Source organism: Garra rufa, chromosome 6 (assembly GCF_049309525.1).
Source record: "Garra rufa chromosome 6, GarRuf1.0, whole genome shotgun sequence".
NCBI lineage: Eukaryota > Metazoa > Chordata > Actinopteri > Cypriniformes > Cyprinidae > Garra > Garra rufa.
The window spans coordinates 4,113,154-4,139,176 of record NC_133366.1 but is presented as its reverse complement, the minus strand read 5'-3'; the positions used below and the strand labels follow the sequence as shown (position 1 = coordinate 4,139,176).

Genomic DNA, 26,023 nt, shown 5'->3' with positions numbered 1-26,023 from the left:
TGTAATTATAATTATATATTTTATAGTATATTCTATAACATTTTAATTTTAATAGAATTATAAAATAAATATAATTGGGCCTGTTTTAGGCTTTTCCTTATTTTTATATTTTAGACATTCATCAATAATAGAGATGAAGAAAAAAATTACTCGCCATCTCTTCTTTGGATGTGCCTTTATATAGAAATATCTTTACATCTTTACAGATGACATAATGAACGTTTCTATTTTCGATTTGAAGTATTTCATTTTAGGGTGGTAATTTAAAGCTTTTAATAGCAGAAAGCGCATTCTGTTTTCCTTTATTTTATAAAGGCACAACGAGTTGTTTATAGGCTATTGTGAGTGCACTAAAATAAAAATTTACCCGTTACAGGTCAGAATGATGTATTACTCCTACCTTTATAAGTAAAAATGAAGAAATGTTTTTTGATTGTTTTCACACACACAAAAAGTGATTGCACTGGTGCTTCCAATTCAAGCTGCTTCAGCTGCCTTCAAGTCTCCACACAAACGATTGAATATTATTCCAACAGCGCGCATTTATCAAGGTTAAACGTTTAAACTAACGTGTGTGATATGCTTGAACTGTTTTATACATAGATTTTAATTTAGACAAGTCCTTATGCTTTGAGAAAGCTAAACTGATCAAATATAGATGATCACTCACTGCCGCTGGCCGCTTTACTTTAAAAACATTTAACGCACAATTAACGAACAAAAATGCTTCAAACGTTTTGCTAAATTAACTTAATAAAAAAACTAAACGAAATTTAATCACTTTTCCATTTTTAAACCGAACTAATTTAATAGTGGAATGCTTTCTTTTGATAGATGTAGCCTATTCTACCATTTTGTTGAGTTTAAGCCGTCATCATTTGGCATTCGCAAAAAGAAAAAAAAAAAAGAAAAAAAAAACTGCGTACCCTTGGAAGAAATCCTGTATGTGAATGAATGATTGAATGATGGATTTATATAGCGCTTTCATTGTGTATTGCCGTACACCCAAAACGCCGGTGCGCTCACCACACACCAGCTACAGGTGGAGAGGAGAGAGTTATGGAGCCAATTCAATGAATGGGGATTATTAGGAGGCCATGATTGACTAAGGCCAGTGGAGGGAATTTGGCCAGGACACCGGGGTTACACCCCTACTCTTTACGAGAAGTGCCATGGGATTTGTTGTGACCACAGAGAGTCAGGACCTCGGTTTAACGTCTCATCCGAAGGACGGTGTGCGTATTTTATAATTTTTTTGTTTGTTTTTTGTTGTTTTTTTGGTGAGTGAGATTTGCAAAGTTAGTGATAATGTAGTATTCTGAATAGGCCTATCGCTGTTTGAATAACTTGAAATGAAACGTTAAAATAACCAATTTCTAATGTTTTTATTAATTTGTAATCACATTAAATACAATTCAGTCCCATTAAAAATATTTTATTGGCCTACGTGACACCTGCTTCTGTTTTATTTCCTAAAAAGAGTTTATGAGTTAGCCTTACCTGGAGCTGGTTCACCCTCCGCCTATGATTATAACACTTTTATTTTTTATTTTTTTATCTATCATCAAACTTGAGAAGGTTTTAATTATTGGGGACTTTAACTTGCACATTGATGATTTTACATGCAACACAGCTGCTAATCTCCTTTCTATTACAGACTCTTTTAATTTCATTCAGCACGTTACTGGACCCACGCACATTAAGGGTCACACCCTGGACCTTGTTTTTTCTCTTGGTCTAGATATAGTAAATACACATGTGGAAGATGTACATGTGAGTGACCATAGCTGTGTGTTTTTTAATATTAACTTTCCTCAAGATCCTCCGCTCCAGAGATTTATGACACAAAGGCGGATTATTAATCAAGACACTGCAGAGAGGTTCTCTGCCTTGTTTGACCAATGTTCTCTGATGGGATGCACTGATGTTGATGAATTTATCCGTGTTACGCCAGGCCAGCAGAGGGAGCCTTTGCCTCTCAGTGACTGTTGCTGCTCCCTCTGCTGCTTCAATGGTTACTTCCTGTCTGTCAGCCATTTTAAGCAGCACCATGCCAAACACAGGCTGCAAAGTATTGTTTTGCCTAGCTAACTCTACCGAGCAATTTCCCTGTTTCTCCGTGTCTTGTTTCCGAGTTTTCGTGTTTCATAGTTTCTAGTTTAGTTCTTGTTTTGTTTCCAAAGTCTTAGTCTAGTCCAGTGTTTCTCAACGGGGGCGGTACCGCCCCCCAGGGGGCGTTGGGAGAGCCTCGGGGGGCGCTGAAAGCAATAATTTTGAAAGGGGGCGCTGAGGTGGTTTTGGGGGGCGTTTGGTTAAGACTAATTTAAACCGAATATGTTTGAGCTAAAACTTGCAGAAGAAAATGGTCTGCCACATCCTAATGCCATTTCTACACTGGATGCATCAAAGCGCACTTTCTGTATCTATTTGTCGACTTGTCTGCAGCATAAGCGCGCGGAATGCGTTTACTGTAGCGCTCGCGCTCAGTTACTGAATGACAGATTATAACGGGATCTACGTGCTTTAACGCAACTTGTTGCGCCGTTCGCGGCCAGTATAGCAGTGTTAAGGTCATTGCACACTGTGTCCGTTCGTATTCGTAATCCTAAAAATTCGTTGCGCACTGAAACCTTGCACACTGAGTCCGACGAAATAGAACGATGTTGTCCACTCTCTTCTTAAAAAGAGAAACAGATATAGAGGAGTGAGGGAATACTTTTAAGGCGCACCTCCTTTATTAATAAACTGCGGGATTATCCCGGGTGATTCAGAGTTTATTTCAGGATGTCAGTAATCTTTGATGCTTTGCTAGCATTACTGGAGCCACATAATATTAAGAAGACCACACATTTTTGCGAACTCAGCATACAAGGACCTTTACAGTGCTTTGTGCTGCGGGACAAAGTGAACGAATTTGACAGACGCAATTCTGGATTTTGGCGTTCGCTTGTACGGTGGCTCTGAACTGTCAAAACACCTCTCAAAATGCATGCTACAGATGCGAAAAACGCAAAAAAATCAAACCCGATCCGAAAAATTTGGAGGCAGTGTGCAAGTATGATTAACATAACGTGAGGTATTTATTTTTTAACGTGCGAAAAACTCGGACTCAATGTGTGCAATGACCTTAAGTGTTAGCTGGCTGCTAGTTTACAACAATAGTCACGGTCAAGCATAAGATGCTTTTTCTTGTTTAGAAAAAAAAAATAATATGAAAGCTTTTTGTTTGCCAAATCATTTAAATGCCAAATTTTTAAAGAATGTATTCAAAGCTCACAAATAACAGCCCAGCCTATTTTTTACTGCACGTTGCTTTTTTGCTACTTGGAAAACTAATGATAATGATATTTCTTGCCCAGTCAAATCAAATATGTCATGAATGTCATGTGGCATTCAATTACATATAGGCCTATTTGAAATAAAAGTATGTACGGGCTAATGTGGGCTGTTATATTTGGGTTTAGATAGGTTACATGCTTTTAAAATAGCCTAAATATTATAAATAAAATATACATTACCATTAAAAAAGGCAAATAAGATTTTTTAATGGATGAATGAACAAAGGTTGCATTTGTTTGTTTAAAAAAAAATACCATTAACAAAGCTTTTTTAATTGAATGTATTTTAAAAGTGTTTTCCTCTTATGCTAAGCTTCATTACTCTAGTTTTCAGTGAAACATGATGAAAAAATTAAGAATATGTAATTTGATCTCTTTAACATTTATGAATTGACTGAAGTACAAAGAAAAAAATTCCAATGTTTACACTGGCCAATATATTTTTGTTAATATAAACAAATTTTGAGCCACGATCTAGCTTTGCTTGCAAAGACTGAGAAGCTCCTTTTATACCCAAAGATGATCCCCTCACCTATTACCAATTCACCTGCCTCCTGTCAACTGTTTCAAAACAGTTTAGCTTATTCTATAACCTTTTCACTTTTATTTTTCTTCTGCCCCAATTGTTTTGGAGTGTGTTGCACTTTTGTGACTTTTCTTTTCTTTGTAATGTTGTCAATTAAATAAAAGTTAAATAGAATTAACAAATCATAGATTTGATCATTTTACAAAACGTCCCAACTTTTAGTGTTGTACTTTAAGGTATTTGTAAGCAAACTTTTAAATATTCTAAAAATTGTGAAATATAGTAAAGTAGAGTTTACATTTCTTCCATTTGCATGTGTAAATGTGGTATTACCCACAAAATTAACCATGTCTACTATCTCAGAAAAAAGGGAATTCAATATATTCTCAAAAAGCAGGGTATTTTCCAAGGGATATTTTTTATTTTATTTTTTATTTTTATTTTTACTGAAAGCTAATTGAAAATATCCAAACATACCACAGCAGTAAAAAGGGTGTTCAAGAGTTCCAGAAATGGAAGAACAAACTAAAATCATTTATGTAAAAATGTCCTTTTGGATATGTTCTAAACAGGAATTTTTATTTAGTCTTTTTAAATTTGGGGCAATAAAGTATATCAGCATCACAAAAACACTGAAGCTGTAGCAATGAAAATCAACAATTTGCTAAAAACTGCAAATGAATGTTATTTATATATTTATATAATTTACTGTAAAAAAAATGCTCAATTCCATGCATCCTTAAATTAATTTCGTAAAAATTGTAATGACCCCATACATTTGAATTGCTATAAATATAATAGTCATATTATAAACACAAAATACTAATAACAATCAATTTTTATATTGATTGAGGACAATTAGACTACGATTTATTTGATGGGGGGCGGTGAGGGACCTGAATAATGGGTAGGGGGGCACTGGACCAAAAAAGGTTGAGAACCACTGGTCTAGTCATAGTTTTGCCTTTTTTGTTTGTTTGTTTTTCTTTGTTACTTTGACTGCCCTACTGGATTACAACCATCACGCCTGTTCACTGGATTACTCTTTCGGATTACCCTGTTTATTCCTGTTTGCTGGTGTTTTGACCCTGTCTGTCGACTACGATCTGTCTAATAAAGCTTGCAATTGGATCCTCATCTCCGTCGTCATTTGTAACAATCCGATCTTTTAATGGTCAGTGCTTATCGATTTTAGATAAAGTAGCACCAATTAAACTGAGCGCTGTCTCCCACAAAAAAGCCTGTCCGTGGATTGATGAAGCTATTTTAAGTTTCTAGGAGAAATTGTAATAAAAAGTGGAGCGTCTTTGGAAATCTTGTGAATTCGAGGTTGACAGGCTCCTCCTTAAAGATCTTATGGTCACCTTGAATGAGATGTTGAAAAAGGCGAGAATGTGCTTTTTTTTTTCTCCTGCCCATGGTTGATCCACCTTTACACCTGTGACGTTACACGACATCACCTCTCTGTTACATTCCATGAAATCATCATTTTGTCCTATGGATGTTGTCCCTACTGTGCTATTTTTACAAGTTTTTGACTCCATTGGCCCCTGTATTGTTGAGATGCTTAATTCTTCACTCCTAAATGGTGTCGTTCCTGTTTTTTTTAAACATGCTGTTGTTAAGCCTGTACTTAAAAAAAACTAATTTGAATCCTCTACAACCGATAAACTATAGACCAATTTCGAAGCTTCCTTTCATGTCAAAAATTCTAGAAAAAGTTATAGCAGAAAAACTCACTCTTTTTCTAGAGAAACACAAGTTATTTGACAAATTCCAGTCTGGTTTTCGCAAAAAACATTCCACAGAAACGGCATTACTTAAAGTTTCAAACAATATTATGATGTCAGCTGACTGAAATAATCAGTGCTGGTCTTATTGGACCTCTCATCAGCTTTTGACACAATTGATCGTAATATTATGATTAATAGACTGCGTGATCTGTTTGGTATGTCGGGATCAGTTTTAAAATGGTTTTCATCCTACCTGTCTGGTAGAAGTTTTAGTGTTAATATGAATCAGATTATGTCTGAAACTGCAGAGTTGTCGTGTGGGGTACCTCAGGGTTCTGTCTTGGGTCCTATCTTGTTCCTCTTGTATATATTACCTCTCGGTCAGGTTATTAGTCAGTTTAGCGACATATCTTACCACCTATATGCGGATGATATTCAACTGTATTGTTCCTTTAAGGAAACTGAGTTGTCTTAATTGTTTTCTTTAGTTAACTGTCTGACCAGTATTAAACAGTGGTTATGTGAGAACTATTTGCTTCTGAATTCTGACAAAACAGAAACACTAATCATCGCCCCTGAAAGTAAAATCCCAAAGATTATACAATATATTGGCAACCGAGCCTCAGGGACTTAGGTGTTGTCTTCGACACAGTTATGTCCTTGGAGCTTCATTCTAAACAATTAGTTAGAAACTGCTAAAGGGAACATTTCCAAATTAAGATCATTTGTGACCAAAGGTGAGTTAGAGATGATTATTCATGTGTTCATCTCCTCACGTTTAGACTACTGTAACAGTCTTTTTACGTGTTTGAGTAAGAAGGAGCTTCATTGTCTCCAGGCTGTTCAGAACTCTGCTGCAAGGCGTTTAACTCACGTTAAGAAAAGAGAACACATCACACCTGTTTTAGCATCACTTCACTGGTTACCAGTTCAGTTGATTTTTTTTTTTTTTTTTAAAGAGAACTGAAGACTTTGCTCTTCAAGCAGGCTTTTGGTTAGTCGAGGGTTTTTTTTATGGTTGTTTGTTGTGTTTGCTGTTTGTATTTTGTGGAATGTATTTAAATTGTTCTTGTATTACATTTTACTGTGAAGCATTTTGTGATGTCTATCTGTGAAAAGTGCTATATAAATAAATTTTACTTACTTACTTAGCTTTATTTACCAGTGTTATTTATGAATGTATTAATGCAGTTTGTGCTTATTTGTGTTTAACCTAAACTACAACGTAACATTAACAGACATACGGTTAGGCCTACCTTACGGTTTTAGAATTTTATGCTATCCTCCAGACCTCCACTGAATGTATAATAAGCAGCTATAAACTTATATCTGTGATAATTTTGATAAAAGTAACTCATTAACTTGGAAAGGAAGGAAAAATGCATCTTTTTGCCATCTGACGTGCCGGCCGGTGTGGCTCTGATAACCCCCCCCCCCCCTTTTTTTTTTTTTTTTTTTTTTTTTTTTTTACAGATCTGCATGATTCACATAGATCACGTTTTCCGGTCGAAAAATTCGGAATTCCGGATTAATCCGGAAAAATCACATCCCTAATACTTACTTCATCCAGTGTTTAGATTTTTGTACAAAATGTATGCAAATTAGTGCACATGCACATATTTAGTTAATCCATGCCTCATTTGCATATTAAGACCTAACATTTTAGAAAACTTGTAATACAAAAATTTTTAACAAATATCAGTGTAATCAATCAACTGGATAAGTAATGTGATAACTATTAGCCTAGTTATTTTTTTTTACCCTATTCATGTCTCGCCTCAAAGTTAAAGTACCCGTCTTTAAATCTACTCTTAAAAGAACAACTTGTACAAAAATGTAATTGTAAATGTAACTTTGTCACTACCCACCTGTGCCTGTTTCATTGTTGTTCCTGGCGATTCCAATGAGATCGATGTCGACAGAAGCCTTTTTTGCATCCAGTTGGGGAATTTTGTCTAAGGTGAGTTGTGGTCCAACCATGAAAATTCGTCCCTCTAATTTAATAGAAAAATAACCCACAAAGATAGTGTACATTATTCAGCCTAACAGTATTTTACATCCAACCAGACAAGAAACTGATTGTTAGTTCAACAGTTTATTCATACTCAGTTCCCTATCAGTCGGTCTCTTCGACGTCTCGTCGAGACCGATGAATTGGGATATCGCCTGGATAGACCAATATACTTCGTGTGTATACAAACGAGCCAATGAATATTGGCATGCATGATTGCAGCCAGCTGCGGCTGATCACAGCGTGAGCATATAATACGCAGCAGGTGCATGCATCATCAAGCTTTCGCTTCGGAGCGGGACCATTATTGTGGAACGAGCCAAGAAGCAACACTTACCTCCTTTTTTCTCTTTTGTGTTGGCGGCACGGCGCTTCAGCGGCGTGGTCTTCCATGTCGAGTGGAAGCACACAGCTGGTCTTCACCATCCACCTTCTGTGTTGCTGCGGCCATCTCCCCTGTGCGCCTCAGCACTAAAAGAGCAAATTCCTATAAGAGCAATTTCTGAAAAGAGTGAATTTCTAAAGGAGCTCCACGGGTTGAGCGTCTTTTTAAAGACGAGGCAACATGCCTTTCTCCCCGTGCGTTTCTGGGTGCGGCCGTTTCCTGGCGCCGGGTGATGGCCACGCACACTGCCTCACGTGTCTGGGCTTACAACACGCTGAGGCAGCGTTCGTGGATGACTCATGTCCCCATTGCGGGGGTATGACCATCGCGGAGTTGCAGACCAGACTCCGCTTCCTGCAAAGGGGCGGGGTTCCAGTCCCTCTGCCCAGAACGAACGTTCCTCCAGGCAAACGCCGGGGGGGCGTTGTCGCTAGAAGCAGAGGGCTGCCCGGTCTGACGGTGACGGTGAGGAACCCCCCGCCCATTCCATCGGCGGGGGCTCCTCCTTCCACCGACGCTCCGTCGCCACCGGGGCTCTCAGGGGAGCGGGTTGGACCTCCCTTAGGGGTACCGCCCGTTACCTTTGGGGCCCCCCCCGACGAACAGATGTCAGTCGCAGCATCGGGGGGAGAGCCAGACCTCTCTGAGGAGGAGGACGGCACACTGTCGTCCACTGGGCGGTCAGCGGTGCCCGATACTGACCCGGAGATGATGGCTATGCTTGCCCGGGCCGCCGAGAGGGTAGGGCTTGAATGGAATCCTCCATCACGTCCCGACCCCTCCCGGCTGGATGATTGGTATCTCGGGGTGGCCCGCGCTGGTTCTCAGCGCCCCACCCCGGTGCCATTCTTCCCGGAGGTGCATGAAGAGCTCACCCGAACGTGGACGGCACCTTTTACTGCCCGAAACCGCTCGAGTGGGACTTCCTCCCTAACCACCCTCGATGGCGGACCAGCGCGGGGATACACGGCAGTCCCGCCGGTGGAGCGTGCGGTTGCGATGCAACTGTGTCCGGGCGCCGCTTCCACTTGGCGGGGCAACAATCCGTCGCTCCCGTCCCGGGCCTGTAGGCACTCGTCGGCTCTGATCGGCAGTGCCTATGCGGCCTGCGGCTCCGCTGGTTCCGCCCTTCACGCTATGGCGTTGCTACAGGTGCATCAGGCCCAGGCACTGAAAGACCTGTACGAGGGTGGTCACGACCCAGAAGTTCTTCGTGAACTTCGTATCGCCACGGACCTCGCGCTACGTGCGACGAAGGTGACCGCGCGGTCTCTGGGTCGTGCCATGTCCACCATGGTGGTCCAGGAACGCCATCTCTGGCTGTGTCTGGCTTATATGAGGGACTGCGATAAGACCAGGTTCCTCGACGCTCCGGTGTCCCAGACCGGCCTCTTCGGCGACGCTGTGGAGAGCTTTGCCCAGCAGTTTTCCGCAGCCAAGAAGCAGACTGAGGCCATCAGTCACATCCTGCCCCGGCGTACAGCTGCTGCCTCCACCCGTCCGCTGGCGGCACCCCAGTCTGCTCGTCGCCGAGGGCGGCCCCCGGCTTCCGCCTCCGCTCCACAGCAGCCACCGCAGCAGCCTTCACAACGGCGCCGTGGAGCCGGTCGCCGGGCAGCCGCCCAGCCCGTCCAGGCCCCCACAAAGACCAGTGGGAAGCGTAAGAGCAAGAGACCCTGAGACGGGCGACCCAGAGATGGAGGATGCTGCTCTTCGGGAGATGGTGACCGCACCACTCCCTCCCCCGGAGGAGGGCCGGGCGGAGAATCTTTTGTTTGTTTTTTCCCCACCACCGACCGCCAGGTACCCAAATACTCGACAAAAGAGCAAATTTCTCTATCTCTGGGTCCCCAAGCGGGACTGCGGGGAGTGCGCAGGCCACCCCTGCGCCTCACCCGTCCTCCCCCCTCGCCAGCGAGCGACGATGGGCGGTTCGAGAGTACGGCGAGACGGACTACTCACGCACCATCGGCTCATGCGCAGGTAAGCGTCTCACATACACAACATACAGACGCTCTGACCCCGTCCCGGTCCGGCAACGAGACTGTGAGGCAGGGTCCCTGCCCCCCTCTTCGCTGCACCCCCGCGGGTACGACGGTGGTCCCCCTTGTGCCGCTTGTTCATTTTCTGGGAGCCTGGAAAGAGCTTCCCAGCCCATCTTGCTGGCTCCTTCGGACCATCACTTTCGGCTATGCGATTCAGTTCGCCCGGCGCCCTCCCAAGTTCAGAGGTATCCACTTCACCTCTGTCAGGGCCGCAGATGCTCCCATCTTGCGTGCAGAGATCGCTTCCTTGCTGGCGAAGGAAGCGATACAGCCGGTCCCTCCAGCCGATATGAGGACAGGCTTTTACAGCCTGTACTTCATAGTACCCAAGAAAAGCGGCGGGCTTCGACCGATCTTGGATCTGCGCGTCTTGAACCGGGCCCTTCACAGGCTACCGTTCAAAATGCTCACTCAGAAACACATTTTCAGATGTGTCCGTCCCCAAGATTGGTTTGCAGCGATCGACCTGAAGGACGCGTACTTTCATGTCTCAATCCTTCCGCGCCACAGACCCTTTCTGCGGTTCGCGTTCGAAGGCAGGGCATATCAGTACACGGTCCTGCCCTTCGGGCTGTCCCTCTCCCCCCGTGTCTTCACGAAGGTCGCGGAGGCGGCCCTTGTTCCCCTCAGAGAACAGGGCATTCGCATTCTCAACTACCTCGACGACTGGCTCATCCTAGCACAGTCTCGAGTTCAGTTATGCGAACACAGGGACCTGGTGCTCGCACACCTCAGCCAGTTGGGTCTTCGGGTCAACTGGGAAAAGAGCAAACTCTCTCCAACACAGAGAATCTCTTTTCTCGGTATGGAACTGGACTCGGTCAGCCAGACAGCACGCCTCACGCAGGAACGTGCTCAGTCAGTGTTGAACTGCCTAGACACGTTCAAGAGCAGGACAGCGGTCCCACTGAAACAATTTCAGAGGCTCCTGGGGCATATGGCAGCAGCAGCGGCGGTTACACCGCTAGGGCTGCTCCATATGAGACCGCTTCAACACTGGCTTCATGGCCGAGTCCCGAGGAGAGCGTGGCTTCGCGGCTCTCACCGGGTTCAAATAACACCGGCTTGCCGCCAGACCTTCACCCCGTGGTCAGACCTCTCATTTCTACGGGCAGGAGTACCCATGGAACAGGTCTCCAGGCATGCTGTGCTACACACAGATGCCTCCGCCACCGGGTGGGGAGCCACGTACGACGGACAGGCAGTTTCAGGGGTTTGGACGGGCCCCCAGCTGACTTGGCACATCAACTGCCTCGAGTTGCTTGCAGTACGTCTCGCCCTGCTCCGCCTCAAGGGGCACCTACGTGGCAAACACGTGCTGGTCCGTACGGACAATATTGCGACCGCTGCGTACATCAACCGGCAAGGCGGTCTACGCTCCCGTCGCATGTCGCAACTCGCCCGTCATCTCCTCTTGTGGAGTCAGAAGCATCTGAGGTCGCTTCGTGCCATTCACATTCCCGGGTTGCTCAACCGTGCGGCCGACGAGCTCTCACGAGCTGCGCTTCCCGGAGAGTGGAGACTCCACCCCCAGTCGGTTCAGCTGATTTGGAGATGCTTCGGCGAGGCTCAAGTAGATCTGTTCGCCTCCCCGGAGACAGCCCACTGCCAGCTCTTTTTCTCCCTGACCGAGGGCACACTCGGCACGGACGCACTGGCATGCAGCTGGCCGCGGGGCCTCCGCAAATATGCGTTTCCCCCAGTGAGCCTTCTCGCACAGACATTGTGCAAGATCAGGGAGGACGAGGAGCAGGTCCTTCTGGTAGCCCCTTATTGGCCCACTCGGACCTGGTTCCCCGAACTCATGCTCCTCGCGACAGCCCCTCCCTGGCAAATTCCTCTGAGGAAGGATCTTCTGACTCAGAGATGGGGCACCTTATGGCACCCGCGTCCAGACCTCTGGAAATTACATGTCTGGTCCCTGGACGGGACGCGGAGGTTCTAAGTGACCTACCCCAAGGGGTAGTTGACACTATTACTTCGGTGCGAGCGCAGTCTACTAGACATGCCTACGCCCTTAAATGGAACCTTTTCGTTGATTGGTGTTCCTCCCGGGGAGAGGACCCCCGAAGATGCCCGATCAGAGCCGTGCTCTCCTTTTTGCAGCAAGGGACCCTTAAAGTCTATGTGGCTGCTATAGCTGCCAACCACGACCTCATAGAAGGAAGGTCGGTAGGGAAGCACGACCTGGTCACCAGGTTTCTTAGGGGAGCCAGGAGGTTGAATCCCACTAGGCCCCCTTCCGTGCCCTCTTGGGACCTGTCGCTAGTGCTCACAGCACTGCAGCAGGCTCCCTTTGAGCCTTTGCAGTCAGTTGAGCTGAAGTTTCTCTCAATGAAAACTCTGCTCCTGCTTGCATTGGCTTCCATCAAGAGGGTAGGAGACCTGCATGCATTTTCGGTCGACGATTCGTGCCTAGAGTTTGGCCCGGCGGATTCCCAGGTAACACTGAGGCCCCGGCCTGGTTATGTGCCCAAGGTTCCCACGACTCCCTTCCGGGACCAAGTGGTGAGCCTGCAAGCGCTGCCCTCGGAGGAGGCAGACCCAGCCCTGGCTTTGCTTTGTCCCGTCCGAGCACTAAGATGCTACGTTGACCGGACACAAAGCTTCAGGACCTCAGACCAGCTCTTTGTGTGTCATGGAGGCAGGCAGAAGGGGAATGCCGTCTCCAAGCAGAGGATGGCCCACTGGATAGTGGATGCCATTACCCTGGCCTATCAGGTTCAGGGTGTGCCCTGCCCCCTCAGGCTGAGAGCACACTCGACTAGGAGTGTTGCATCCTCCTGGGCACTGGCTCGCGGCGCCTCGCTAAATGACATTTGTAGAGCGGCGGGCTGGGCGACCCCTAATACGTTCACGAGGTTCTATAGCCTTCGTGTAGACACAGTCTCCTCCTGTGTTCTCACCTCAAACGGGTAGGCACAGAGAGGCCTTGGGTCGGCTTGCTATACTGCTCCAGAGTAACCTAAGAGTAGCTCTGTCGAGCTCCTCCGCTGAGCTTGACAGCTGACGTAGCGGAACGTCAGGCGTCAGGCCCTCACTCGATGAATCCTTTAGAACCGGTAGAGGGCTAGGCTCTACGTAGAGACTTAATTGCATCTCTTACAAAGTCCACATTGCGCCCCAGAGGCTATGTGTTTCCCCGGTAGTACTTCTACCAGTATATGAGGGTTCAATCACCTCCAATCTTCCATATAAACCTGAATTGAGTTATATGTGTATTGCTCCGAGCCTCCTATCGGAAGGACGTGAGCTCCGCATATTCCCAGTGCTCCAGTTTCACTGAAATGGATGGTGCTGAGTTATACAGTGACTGGCTCTCCTTGATGCGAGCCCCTGGCCAAAGCCAGTAACGGGACCCAGGGGGGCCCGCTCAGGACACTGGAAGGGACAGCAGCCACGGCGCTTTGTTAGGGATCCCAATTCGTCGGTCTCGACGAGACGTCGAAGAGACCGACTGATAGGGAACGTCTCGGTTACGTATTGTAACCCTCGTTCCCTGAAGGAGGGAACGGAGACGTCTCGTCCCGTCGCCGAGGCTCCTGTACCACCGCTGTACGGCCGGGCCTGTCCCAGCTCCTCAGCGAAACCTTGATGATGCATGCACCTGCTGCGTATTATATGCTCACGCTGTGATCAGCCGCAGCTGGCTGCAATCATGCATGCCAATATTCATTGGCTCGTTTGTATACACACGAAGTATATTGGTCTATCCAGGCGATATCCCAATTCGTCGGTCTCGACGAGACGTCTCCGTTCCCTCCTTCAGGGAACGAGGGTTACAATACGTAACCGAGACGTTCAGTTAGTAACATCATGTAGACATGTAGAAGATATGAAAACCTGGCTGTTTTTAACTTACCCACAGTGTCAAGAGTAAAATTGACAGAGTCACTCGTGCTTGTCGGTTTTACCAGCATGGACACGAGTTGCTCACTGGCTTTTAACATACGGTTTCCAATTGACAACAGTTTATTTGGGTCAGCTGATGATGAGTCTAAAGCATTCTCTAAAACGTTGAGGACCACATCCAAAATTTTTGTCACATCCTGTTTTAAGTGATCATATAAATATATTTGTTTGTAAAAGTTGGAACAAAAAAATAAAAGTATTTCTGCAGTATCATCTATGTACGTCACAAACAATGATGAATTTTGTCCTTTTACACTTACATTCAAAGGAAGCACTTGAACTGTAATGTTCTCTAGCAGGTTAAGAAGATTTTCTGTGTCCTGAAATCACAAATATGCTCTACAAATAAAGCTTTATTTATTTATTTATTTTTAATAAAGATCATTCAACATATTATACATCTACTCTGTGTAAAAACGACAATATTAACATTGACAAAAACACAAAACTATACTCTGCATTATTGTGTTGTTGCAACTTGGTATGAGTCCAAAAGCCTAATCACAATTTCAACGTACCTTATTGACTTTCACTAATGTAATATTCAGACCTAAAATGAGAAAACTCATAAATGAAATATAATTTCAAATCATGTCAAAAGTCAAACATTAATGATATTACAGTGAGAGAGAAGAACCAAACACAGGATAAGTGGCGACAAGGTTTACTAACAAGACCTATAGACGCAAAGAAACATTAAACAGAGACAACACAGACAGGACGTTCAGGGCAGAAGGACCCTTGCAAAATGAGTACAAACTTAGAATATAAGAATACCTAGTAGTCTTACTACATTTTGATTTATCTTATAAAATATCTCAGTCTAAACATTTAATATTTAATTGGTTTCGTATTAAAAATAATAAAGTTAAAGTATCTTTTGTAATGTTTAATGTTGATTTAATGTTTTCATGCATTATGTTTATATGTATCATAAAAAAAAAAACGCTAATCAATTTCAGGGTTAACATCAAACGACTGGACTGAAGTCAGATAAAATGTTAAATAAAACATTTCAGAAGTGTGTGTCTGTTCTACTGGATCTATTGCTGGGCCAGCTCTTACAATTACATTTTTTTTTAGGTCATAACAACACCATCACAGTATAACATTAACTGATACTGTTTCAGAGAGAGAGAGAGAAAAAAAAGATCAAAAGATCAGTATTGAGATTTACATGTATCATACAGTAACTTTTGATAAGTTAATGACTTTTTCCACATGTTTCTTTAGAAAACACAGTGTGTTACATTACCTGTTGAGATGGCTGTTGGTGTGATGGTGGTAGAGCTGGTGGTAATGTTGCCAACATCTGAAGAAAATGTGAATGAATAATGATTAATGAACAGAGACACACACATCATGAATGTGTAGAAAGAGCTCATGTGAAAATAAATACCTGCACAGTATGCTGAATAGCAGTAATTTGGTTTAACCAGCTCATAGACATAATAATTGTCTGAACAGGCTTTGACTTTAATGGAGTAAGACACGTAATAACAGCAGTTACTGTCCCAGTTACCGCAGACATCTCGAGTGACGACTCCATCTGTTACTGTTGGGTGTCCACCACTAATCCACAGTGGGATATCAGTGCCACAGCGACGATATGAAACACATGTGTCTGGGATCTGAGCGCTCACTCCGTTAATGAAGAGACGATACCAGCCGCTCCAGGTGACATAGTTGTCACAGTAGTAGTAGTAATTTGTATTACTGATGGCTCTCCATGGTTCATCCAACACAGTGTAGTTATAGCAGGGGTCAGCAGAATAGTAATCTGTTATTAAAACAAACAAAAAAAGAAAGAAAAACATCTTAAAATAGTGTCTAAAAAATTATTCTAGCATAGGGTGGTAAGAAATCTTCACTTTTATAGTCTTATAGCATTGTTTATTTACATTGTTTATTTATTAAATACTTGTTTTATGTAGTAAAGGCAACATATCAAATCAAATTCGTATTTTATTTTATTTTATTTTATTTTTTAAATCAGGCACTGAATAGAGTAAACACAAACAGATTTCATCTGATGGAATCAGGTGGACATGAGTGTTGATGTCCCCAGCAGCTGCTACTGCTCTCATGCACTCACAGAAAACCAGCAGCTCAAGTCAAGATAAAAAAAATAAAAATAAATAAAAATCACCTTTTTATTGGTAGTTCCTTAAATTACAACACTATCAAAACTGACACAAACACACTCGCATCTAGTGGTACAGATCATCACATTCATCAGATCAGAAAATAAGCCAATAGAGACACAATGTGTTACATTACCAGTTAAGAGCATCGCTGGTATGATGGCTGTAGAGCTGGTGTTGATGCTGCTAACATCTGAAAGTTTGGATGAATAGTGATTAAGCAGAAACACAAAACTAACGATTATCTACAAATGCCTCATATGAACATAATCACCTGCACAGTATGCTGAATTGCAGACAGTTGGTCTAACCAGCTCATAGACATAATAATTGCCTGGACATGCTTTGACTTTAATGGGGTAAGAGCCGTAATAGCAGCAGTAATTGTTCCAGTGAGCACAGACATCTCGAGAGACAACTCCATCCTCAAATCTTGGGTGTCCACCACGAATCCACAGTGGGATATCAGTGCCACAGCGATACTTCATAACACAAGTGTCTGAGATTCGAACACTCAAGCCATGAAGGAAGAGACGATACCAGCCTCTCCAGGTGAAGGCCTGGTCACATGTGCGGGAGGAGGATTGTCTGTTACTGGCTCTCCATGAATTATCCAGTGAGGTGTAGTTGTAGCAGGGGTCAACAGAACGAAAATCTGTTAGAAAACATTGAACATAATTTTAACTTGCATCTGAAGTCAATTTTTTTATTAAGCATTAACGAAACGGAGTTGGGTACCAACCCAGTGACAGCCACTTGCTCCTTGAAAGGTACCGTTTTGTAAAAAAATATATATTTCTGAGCGTGCATCAAGTCTATTTACTTTATGTTTACCCTCTTTACTTTATGCAATTCTAAGTTTATATCTTGCAATTTTTAGTTAATATCTCACAGCTCTTACTTTTTTTCCTTTTGACTAAAAGTTTATTTTGTTTTTCCATCCTCTTTACTTTGAACTATCTTGCATTTCAGACGTTTTTCTCACAATTTTGTCTTCATTTAATGCACACAGGAGAACAAAAGCTGAGATCAGGATTTTCAAAAAAAGAAAAATTACATTGTTTTGTTTGCAAGAACATTATCAGAACACACTGGGTATATTTTAAATATCACATGGCCTTATTTTATAATAGTTTTATATCCCTTTTTAAAGCCTGAAGAAGGTCTCCATTCACAAACTAAAGTGAACAGGACATTTTTAATATTTCTTTTGTGTTGTGAAAAAGAAATAAGTTTAACTGAATTTTAAATTTGGAATTAATTATTCCATTAATATCTAATGTACATTAACTTTAATAACTTTACCCCATCACATCTTTGGAGAACACACACGGTATGTTACATTACCAGAACTATCTATTTAATATGCTTTTCTAAACCAACACCCAAAATGCAAAAAATAATAAATAAATAAATACATAAATAATAAAAATGTCAACTGAACCTTTCACATTCTCCTAGTTTCCTTGTCTCTATCTACAGGCAGAAACACACGCAACTTTTTTTGAGCACTGTTGGGCACTTTCCCATTGAGAATGGGCAACTAAGGCTGATGATACACTGGCAAACTTTTTGGGCAATGTTGCCGGTCAACTTTGGCAAATGTTGTCATCAATGGGCAGCCAGGTGAGATATAAAGCCTACGACTGATCTAAATTATTCAGGTAGAAATTAGTTACCCATTCTCAATGGGAAAGTGCCCAAGTAACATTGCTAAAAAAAGTTGCCTGATTTAATTGCTAAAAAAGTTGCCCATGTATCATCAGCCTTACACACCTGTTCAGTTCTACAGATCCACAAACATTCAGCCAAAACACAATCTAACAGAAAAAACAAACAAACAAACAAAAACATCAGACTACATTACCAGCTGAGCTTGTTTCTGGTGTGACTGTTATAACACTGCTGATGATGCTAGTAACTGCTTAAAAAAAAGGATGACAATGAATGAAAACACAAAAGACACATGAAAATATGCACAGTGCACAGTGCAATGAATAACTGAGTAATAATAACACATTTATCGACATGCACAGTGGTGATATGATCATGTGAAAGAAGCGGCATTTATTTTGCATGATTTAGATCATTTTCTGACTTGTCAAATGTATTCAGAACTAATCGAAATACTGAAATCAAATGAATTGTCTGTGAATCACTGACCCACATTCAGCTTACTGTACATTTCAGGTTATTTTTTTTGCCCGGAGTAAACATCAAAGTAAAAGTATTAATTAATTATCAAAATCCCACATATAATCTTTATTACTTAATGACTATACACATCTGAAGCTCATACAGCCTTTTCTTAAGGTGAATTAAATGGGGCACTCATTATGGTAATTTCAGCTAATGACATCTGCACAAACCGCTGCTGAGCTGCTACAGGTCAGAAAAAAAAGGTTAAAAGAGACTAAGTGTGTTACATTACCAGTTGAGATGGTCGCTGGTGTGACGGATGTAGAGCTGGTGTTAATGCTGCTAGCGTCTGAAAGTTCGGATGAATAGTGATAAAGCAGAAACACAAAACTGATGAATGTGTACAAATGTCTCATATAAATATAATCACCTGCACAGTATGCTGAAGTGCAGACAGTTGGACTAACCAGCTCATAGACATAATAATTGCCTGGACAGGCTTTGACTTTAATGGGGTAAGATCCGTAAAAGCAGCAGTAATTGTTCCAGTGACCACAGACATCTCGAGAGACGACTCCATCCTCAACTCTTGGGTGTCCATCACGAATCCACAGTGGGATATCAGTGCCACAGCGATACTTCATAACACAAGTGTCTGAGATTTTAACACTCAAGCCATAAAGAAAGAGACGATACCAGCCTCTCCAGGTGAAGGACGTGTCACATGTGCGGGAGGAGGATTGTCTGTTACTGGCTCTCCATGAATTATCCAGTGCAGTGTAGTTGTAGCAGGGGTCAGCAGATCGAGAATCTGTTAGAAAACATTGAACATTATTATAACTTGCATCTGAAGTCATTTATTTGTTAAGCATTAACAAAATATACTAATTGGAGTTTAGTGGCTAGTATGAATATGTTATCTGTATTCTAGTGTGCTACAAAATTTGCATTTAGATGGCATAGGGATTAGACATTTGTTGACTCAAGATCGGGATAATTGCCGATAGTGCAGTGTCCCAAACCTGCTCCGAGAGTACCCTCAACAGTAAAAATTTTGCCTCTCTCATCTCAAACAACCATTTCTGGTCATAAAGTTGCTCCTAATGAGCTGATACAATGTGCAGAGTTTAAAGTATTTAAAGACCAGCACTAGGAACCACTGGCCTAGGTCCTTGAGCCTAAATAACGTAACAAATCCATACACTATAGTCAGCCAATCAAGATGGGCAGCAACAGAACAGAATTAGGCACCTCTGCAATAGTGTATAATGAACAAAATGCAAAAGGGGCTGCTAAACAAAAGCCTAAACAGGCACGCAAAGAAATTGCAGCTCATAATGCAGTTATATGCAAATTGTCGACTGTATGAAAGAGATTCCACTACACTAAAAATAATGATGCTTTAAAAGGTCCTTCACAGTGATGCCATAGAGGAACTATGTTTGGTTCCACAAAGAAACATTCAGCCAAAGGTTTTTTTTTAAAGAACAATCTCTTTCTTACCTTTTTATAATCTGAAGAACCTTCTTTCACCACAAAGAACCTTTTGTGAAACAGAAAGGTTCTTCAGATGTTAAAGGTTCTTTAAGGAACCATTTTAATCAAAAAAGGTTCTACAAGGCATCATGAAGCACCTTTATTTTTAAGAATGTACTCAAAGAACTTCCACTACTCACAACTCACTCAATCGCAGTTGATAATTTGTAATTTGCAAATTAACACATGCCATTAATATTCTGGGTTCATCTGCATGCCTGTACACAGCATGGTTGATTAATTTGATACCACCTATCATCTTAAACCATAAAGTCACATTAAGCCTTTTTTTTGCCATTGTTGTCTGGGCAGCAGATAGTGACAATAAAATTGTGATGGATGTGTTTACAACAGCCAAAATGCCAGAAAATAACAGACAGGGCAAAAACATTACCAGCTGTGGTCGTCTCTTGTGCAACAGTCTCTTGTGCCAAGTTAAGTGTTAAAACATCTGGGGGAAAAAAATAATTATACATATAAATCAACAAAATAGAAACAGCATGTTTGAAACAGGAATCAGTTGTGAAAAGTAAAAAGTACTCTTCTGATGGTATTGTTTTTGTGTAAAAAACAGACTGAAATTTAAGTTCACCTTCAGTCTAATCACTTCGATGTTACATTGGGATCTTGCTTGAGAGACCAATCATCTCTTTTTTTTTTTTTTTTTATTGAAGGTATAACAAAGTAGCATTTTACATACAAAGATTTTTAACAAGGCTCCTCTCTTTTTTTAAAATTTTCCCCCTTTCCCACAACCCACCCTGGAGAACACAAAGACATAACCAAAAAAAAAAAAAAAAATTAGAGAACAAAAATTCAAAGTTATGATATTACAAACAATGAGGAAATACTTGACAATATTACAAACAATAAGGAAATACTTGACAATATTATTAGCCCTTTATGTCTGAATGAGTGTAACCATTACAGTGCGTACAGGCCTTTTTAGTTACACTAGTAATTTTAGTTTTAGTTTGGGGGGAGAGTTGCATCCTTTTCAAAATATGACAACAATGGAGACCATATCATATAAAAACGTTTAGTTGATCCTCTAAGAGAATATTTTATCTTTTCCAATTTCAAAAACAGCATCACATCACTAAGCCAGAGTGAAACTAAAGGTGGTTTACTTGATTTCCAACCAAGCAATATTCTTCTCTTAGCCAGCAGGCACGCAAAAGCGCAGGCATCCTGACAGTTTTTGGACATTACTGTACCTTGCTCAGGTACTCCAAAAACAGCCATTTCAAAACTAGGCGTAATGTCCTTAGTAAATGCCTCAGACAAAATTTTAAATATAGTTGTCCAGTAATTAAACAGTCTGGGGCAAGTCCAAAACATATGAGCCAAATCTGCTTTAGCAGAATGACATCTCTCACATGTATCAGTAACATTTGTGTATATCTTAGATAATCTAACCTTACTGTAATGAAGTCTGTGGAGGACCTTGAACTGAATTAAACCTAAGCGAGTACAAGAGGTTGTATCGTTCACCTTAAGTAATGCAGCATTCCAGATTTCTTCTGATATATCCACTCCCAAATCCTTTGACCATTCTGCATGGATTTTGTCTAGGTTAATATTTTTAATTGACATTAAATTATTATATATATTAGAAATTACTCCCTTCAAATGTAAGGGAATATTTAAAACCTTTTCCAATCCTGTACTAGGAGGAATAGAGGGATATGTAGAACAATGTTTTTGGATTAGATGACGTACTTGAAAATATCTGAACAAGTGTGATTTTGGCAGATTATATTTTGAAGAGAGAGTTGAAAATGGGGCAAAAACGTCCTCAATGAACAGATCACTAAATTTGGCGAGACCCAACTTTTGCCACTGACTGAAGACTGAGTCCAGTTGAGTTGGAAGAAATATGTGATTTTTGCATATAGGGCTGGCTATGGAGAAGTCTTTAAAACCAAAACATTGTCTAAATTGAAACCAAATCTTGAGGGTATTTACTACAACTGGACATTGAGTGTATGATGAAATACAAAGGGGCAGTTTAGATAGAGCTAAAGCTGGAAGGGATGATGAGCTACAGGAATTTGCCTCTGAAATACACCAGACATCTTTGGGGTTCTGAAGCCAATACAGTACTTTTGAGATATTTGCAGCCCAATAATAATACCTAAAATTAGGAAGTGCTAAACCACCTTGAGATTTTTGTCTTTGGAGAAACTCCTTCCGAATCCTTGGTGCTTTCCCCCCCCATATAAATGATGAGATCAGACTATCTAAATTCTGGAAAAAGGATTTAGGTAGAAAAACTGGGATACATTGAAACAAGTATAAGAACCTTGGTAAAATGTTCATTTTTACACAATTAATTCTACCTGCAAGTGATAAAAACAGCAAATTCCATTTTTTGAGGTCTAGTTTTAACTTGTCAATTAAAGGAGCAATATTCTTTTTTGTAAAGGTTAGGGAATCCCTGTGTGATATTTATCCCTAAATATTTAAAACCTGATAAAGACAACTGAAAAGGTATATCACTATTTGAAATATAGAGGGCGTTATTGTTTATTGGAAAACAAATACTTTTTGAAAAATTCAATTTATAGCCTGAGAAGGTGCCAAATTGTTTCAATATCCTTACTACCTGTGGAATACTTAAAACCGGATCTGAAAGGTACAACAGCATGTCATCGGCATATAAGGATACTCTATGTTCTATGCCCCGACTATTAATGCCAGTAAAATGCTGTGAGCATCTTAATGCTATTGATAGGGGCTCGATGGCTAAAGTGAAAAGTAAGGGGCTAAGAGGGCATCCTTGTCTCGTACCTCTTGATAGTGGAAAAGACTCTGAACCCACTCTATTTGTAATTACCGATGCCTTAGGGGAAAAGTATAATAACTTAATCAGTGAAATAAACTGTGTTCCAAAGCCAAATCTTTCCAACACAGAGAATAAGTATTTCCACTCCACCCTGTCAAACGCTTTTTCAGCGTCTAACGAAACGACTACCTGAGGAACAGGGTCCTGAGAAAGTTTAGATGAATGGATTACCCCTAGCAATCTCTGGATATTACTAAAAGAATGACGATCACTGACAAAACCTGTTTGGTCCTTTGAAATCAAGTTCTCTATTACTGTATCTAATCGTAAAGCAAGGATTTTTGCCAAGATTTTAATATCAGAATTTAAGAGAGAGATTGGTCTGTAGGAATTACATTTCAAAGGATCCTTATCAGGCTTTAACAAAAGAATAATGTTTGCTATATTCAAGCTTTGTGGCAAGCTACCCTTTTCCAAAGAATCGTGAAACAAATCAAGAAGAATAGGGGCTAATTTATCTGCAAATTTTTTTAAAAAGTCTATTGGGTAGCCATCAGGACCGGGAGTTTTTTTGTTCTGCATAGGTGTAATTGCACTTAGAATTTCTTCTTTTTGTATAGGTTTCTCCAAATAGGTTTTCTGCACAGAATTCAGGGTGGGTATATCTAAACTGTCTAAAAATTCCAACATTTCAGAGTTGGATTCAGGGCTTTCAGTAGTATACAAATTTAAAAAGTAGTTCTTAAAAGTATTATTAATTTCAATTGGGTTAACTATTAAGTCATTATCACTGTTACAAATTTGAGGTATAAGTTGAGAAGCAGCTTTAGATTTTAATTGGTGTGCTAAAAGACGCCCTGCTTTTTCTCCGTGTTCGTATACATATCCTCTAGAACGTAACAAACACCATTCAGTTTTATTTGTTGATAGAAGATTATACTGAACTTGAAGGTTTAACCTTTCCTTGTAAAGTTCAGGTGAGGGAGACATGGAGTATAGGCTATCTAATCTTTTAATAGAATCGATCAAATCATCTAGTTTTTTTTATGCTTTTTATTTAGGGCTGACGTATATGAAATTATTTCTCCCCTGATAACTACTTTAAGTGTCTCCCATAGTGTAGAAGCTGAAATAGACTCTGACCTGTTGTGTAGTAGAAAATTGTCTATAGCTGTGGTTACGAATGTACAAAATGCTGGATCTGATAACAAGGACGTATTTAGTCTCCACAAAGGCCGTTCATTATACCTCAAATTGCAAATAATATCTAATTGCACAGGAGCGTGGTCTGATTCCACAATAGGTAAATATTCAATTTGCCCTATGGAAGGAAGGAGAGATTTATCTATAAAGAAATAATCGATTCTTGAATAGGAGTGATGAACTTGTGAGAAATAGGAATATACTCTACTCTGTGGAAACAGAAATCGCCAAGGATCAACGGCCCCCACTTGATCTATGAATGTAGATAGAGCTTGGGCCATCTTGGAGCGGGATAAAGATTTGGGATTAGAGCGGTCAAGAGATGGATCCAGTACACAATTTATGTCACCACCAAAAATCATGAGATGGGTGTTTAGGTCTGGCAGTAAAGAAACAAGCTTGTTAATAAAACTCACATCATCCCAGTTAGGGGCATACACGTTAACTAATAGGACAGGGACTTGATATAACATCCCAGAGACTATAACATATCTTCCCTGAGGATCTGCAATAATAGCAGAGGCTGTAAATTGGATGTTTTTGTGTATCAAAATGGCAGTGCCCCTTGTTTTAGAGTTAAAACTAGAATGAAAAATTTGCCCCACCCATGCTTTCCTAAGTCTAAGATGATCTCTAATGCGCAGGTGGGTTTCTTGTAAATATATTATTTCAGATTTTAATTTTTTTTAAATATGCAAAAATTCTGCCTCTTTTAGTTGGGCCATTTAGGCCTTTAACATTCCAACTAACAAATCTAACTTTTGATCCCCCAGAAAGTTTTGTTAAATCGGCCGTATCAGACATGGGCATATATAAATTTAACTAGGCAATCACAGAACAAAGATGTCACCAGCAACATATATGATTCCTCATTGTTAAGTTCTTCTAAGAGCATAACATAAAACAAAACCTTTCCAACACTTTTTGGATAAACATAACACACACACAAACTTCCCAACATATTCCCTATGCTTGTTTCCCCAACTGAAACAAGCTGCAGAAACCTATTTAACTTACATGGCTCCCGATTATTCAGTCTTTCCCTCTCAACCTTCTTGAGGAGTTCCAAACCACAGTATATATTTTAAATTCAAAATATAGCGTCATTACTACACTCATTGACTTAAGTTTATTCACAGTTTCTTGTAACTTCGCGGACAAGTGTGTTATGGCCAAAGCCAGTCTTTAGTCCTGTGAAAGAATGCGCGTCTTGTAAAAAGCCTCGGCAGCCTCAGGTGAATCGAAAGTGTGAGTTTCCTCACCGAATTTCACACGAAGACGGGCAGGATGCAGAAGCTGAAACTTAATACCTTTCTGGTAGAGGGATTATTTGACTTCTTTGAAACCGGCGCGTTTCTTCGCTAAAGCTGCGCTCGTATCCTGGTATAACCGTATTGACACACCGTTAAATTTAACATCATGTCGCCTGGCCCACTGAAGTGCCCTTTCCTTTTCCTGATATCGGTGGAAACAGACAATGAATGGTCTTGGTGGTTGCCCTGCTCCAGGTTTGGGACGAAGTGCACGATGCGCACGCTCAAGCTCGGGAGGGCTGTCAAACACGCTCTCCATGGTATCTTTCAGCAGCCCAGACACGAATCCGACGGGGTCTTTTCCATCTTCACTGCCTTCCGGAATGTTGATAATGCGCAGATTGGCCCTCCTAGATCTGTTCTCAAGATCGTCAATTTGGTCAAGAAGAGATACGTTTTGTGCTTTCAAGGATTTGATCGTTGCTTCCGCGGCGACGAGCCTTTCGAAATTTTCTCCGGCCAGTATTTCAGTAGACGTGAGTCTGTGTTGAAACGAACCGACGGTCTCACGTAGCGTGTCAACGGATGTTTGCAACGGCTTGATTGAATCTTGAATTAAACTTGCCATGTCTTCTTTTAAACTGGCCCGCTGTTTTGCCAGTTCGGAGATTAGCCGACTCATCGACAAGTTATCCGTGTTATCTTTTACAGGTGTATCCTTGTTGCTAGCTGTATCGTTAGCCGCCATAGCTGCTAGCTTTCCCGCTAGAGTAGCACCTGATTGTGTTGCTGGCGCAGTACTTTGCTTCTGTTTTGAATTGCTCATTTCTCTTTCTAAACTTAGTGTAGTTCTTATATTTTATGTTGTAAAGTAATTTAATGAAGAAAAGAAGACGCATTAATAAGTTATAAAGCGTGTGGCTGGGAGGTCCTCGTCTTTGCTGCTCCCTCTTACATCGCCAAACCGGAACCCTCAAGACCAATCATCTCTGAGCCTTATTCAAAAGGCC

At 41.5% G+C, this 26,023-nt stretch overlaps 1 protein-coding gene across 1 annotated transcript in view; it reads right to left on the bottom strand.

The window, feature by feature from the left end:
- LOC141336323 (uncharacterized) overlaps positions 1–25,761 on the bottom strand; it is a 47,592-nt gene extending 21,831 nt beyond the window's left edge. Inside the window, exons 1-11 of the mRNA XM_073841895.1 lie at positions 25,164–25,761; positions 18,664–19,044; positions 18,526–18,582; positions 16,369–16,749; positions 16,231–16,287; positions 15,350–15,730; positions 15,206–15,262; positions 14,469–14,500; positions 14,211–14,270; positions 13,901–14,087; positions 7,466–7,591 (exon numbers count right to left, since the gene is read on the bottom strand). Of these exons, the coding sequence (XP_073697996.1) occupies positions 7,466–7,591; positions 13,901–14,087; positions 14,211–14,270; positions 14,469–14,500; positions 15,206–15,262; positions 15,350–15,730; positions 16,231–16,287; positions 16,369–16,749; positions 18,526–18,582; positions 18,664–19,044; positions 25,164–25,761 (2,317 nt within the window). The remainder of the gene's footprint in view (positions 1–7,465; positions 7,592–13,900; positions 14,088–14,210; positions 14,271–14,468; positions 14,501–15,205; positions 15,263–15,349; positions 15,731–16,230; positions 16,288–16,368; positions 16,750–18,525; positions 18,583–18,663; positions 19,045–25,163) is intronic.
- Between the last annotated feature and the right edge of the window lie 262 nt (positions 25,762–26,023).